We start from the raw sequence: 1606 nt of genomic DNA, 5'->3' as shown, positions 1-1606 counted from the left end.
TAATAATTAATTTTAAATTAAATGTTAAAATATTCTATGGCTAAAATTTGAGAACTTGTCAAATCATGCAGTAACAAGATCACGTCAAAAAAGGTATCTACAAGGATACTCTAGTACTTAGGTTAGCTTTTGTATGTTCTGTGAAAATGTAAATTAGATTAGATAGATTTACTTTCTTCAGTTTTCTCATTTCCTTCTTAAGTTTGTCACTACTTCTTTATGAAGAGTCTTAGACTTAGTCGAGAACGAAATTGTCCACGTATGTTAAAATATTGTCCTAGGTGATATTCAAAATTCAACAAATATTTAACTAAAATTAATCTATTTTATTATTATTATTGCAAAAAGAAAAAATAAAGAGGCAGCCAGATCCAGAGATCCTAGGTAGCTGTTGCTGAAACAAGCTAAGCAAACCTCGTATCGTACGTATGTCAAACAGTAATGCTAACGTTAACGTCAAACCTCAATTTAGTGACCGAAAGTCCTTTTATCTTTATTAAATCCCACTTTCAATTAATCCTGAAAAGATAATACTGAAAATAAAAAAGTCTCCTCGCTTAGCTTCGTTTACTTTCCTTTCCCTTTCTTTTTCCAAAGCTTCACTTCCCACGGAAAAGCGCGAAAATCAATGGACCCACCACCGCCACCGGCAGCCACGTCATCCAACGGCGCCAACAAGCTCCGCCTCATGTGCAGTCACGGCGGTCATTTCCTCCCCCGTCCACGCACCAACACTCTCTTCTACGCCGGCGGCGAGACACGCATCGTCTCCTTCCATCGCCACAACCTCGCCACTATTTCCTCCTTCACTTCTCACATCTCCGCCACACTCTCCGTCGCGCCTCCGTTCAACATCAAGTACCACCTCCCACCTCACCTCCACCTCGACTCACTCATCTCTCTCTCTTCCGACGACGACCTCGCCGTACTCCTCGACGAGAACCGCCGCCTCAACTCCACTCCCTACCGCATCAGATTGTTCCTCTTCTTCTTCCACTCTTCTCCGCGTTCCGCCGCTGCAATTCGGCACCCGAAGACGGAGGCGTGGTTCTTCGACGCGCTTAAGAGTGCTAAGATTATGGAGCGTGATGCTCACGTGACCAGTCAGGAGTTTTGTTCCTCTGCGGCCGAGTCTATGGTTTTGGATACAACCTCATCTTTTGGCTCCACTTCTTCTTCAACTTCGTCGACGAATTTGCCTCCGTTGAGGGCTCAGGCTGATGAGAACAACAACAACGACGTCGTTTTGAAGGATAGCAAAGGGAAGTTGAATTCTTCGGATTCAATCTCGTGGTACTTACTTGTGCTCTTTTCTCTTCTTTTTTACTTTTGTTGCCTATGTTGTGTTTGTTATTTTGCCACTGCCAGTAAATTTAATAAATCAATTCATTTAACTCTGATTATTCAAGGTGAAGAATTTTTTAATAACTTATTAAAGCTAAGCTTAGGAATTCATAATTGGCGGTTGAACTGAAGATTGGAGTTCAATTATCATATGTCTTGAACTGATTATATGATATTGAGCTGAGGTTGAGCTCTGCCAGTTTGGGTTCACTTCCATCCATAGATGCAAGTTTGATTAGTAGTTCTTTTAGGTCCGGCTTGC

General features: G+C 41.8%; 1 protein-coding gene across 1 annotated transcript in view; it reads left to right on the top strand.

The window, feature by feature from the left end:
• The window catches only part of LOC107644557, a 2530-nt gene continuing 1454 nt past the window's right edge, over positions 531–1606 (top strand). The window contains exon 1 of the mRNA XM_016348442.2: positions 531–1293. Within this exon, the coding sequence (XP_016203928.1) occupies positions 629–1293 (665 nt within the window). The 5' untranslated portion in view covers positions 531–628. The remainder of the gene's footprint in view (positions 1294–1606) is intronic.

Source organism: Arachis ipaensis, chromosome B05 (genome assembly GCF_000816755.2).
Source record: "Arachis ipaensis cultivar K30076 chromosome B05, Araip1.1, whole genome shotgun sequence".
Lineage (NCBI taxonomy): Eukaryota > Viridiplantae > Streptophyta > Magnoliopsida > Fabales > Fabaceae > Arachis > Arachis ipaensis.
This window is presented reverse-complemented; position numbering and strand designations above follow the sequence as displayed.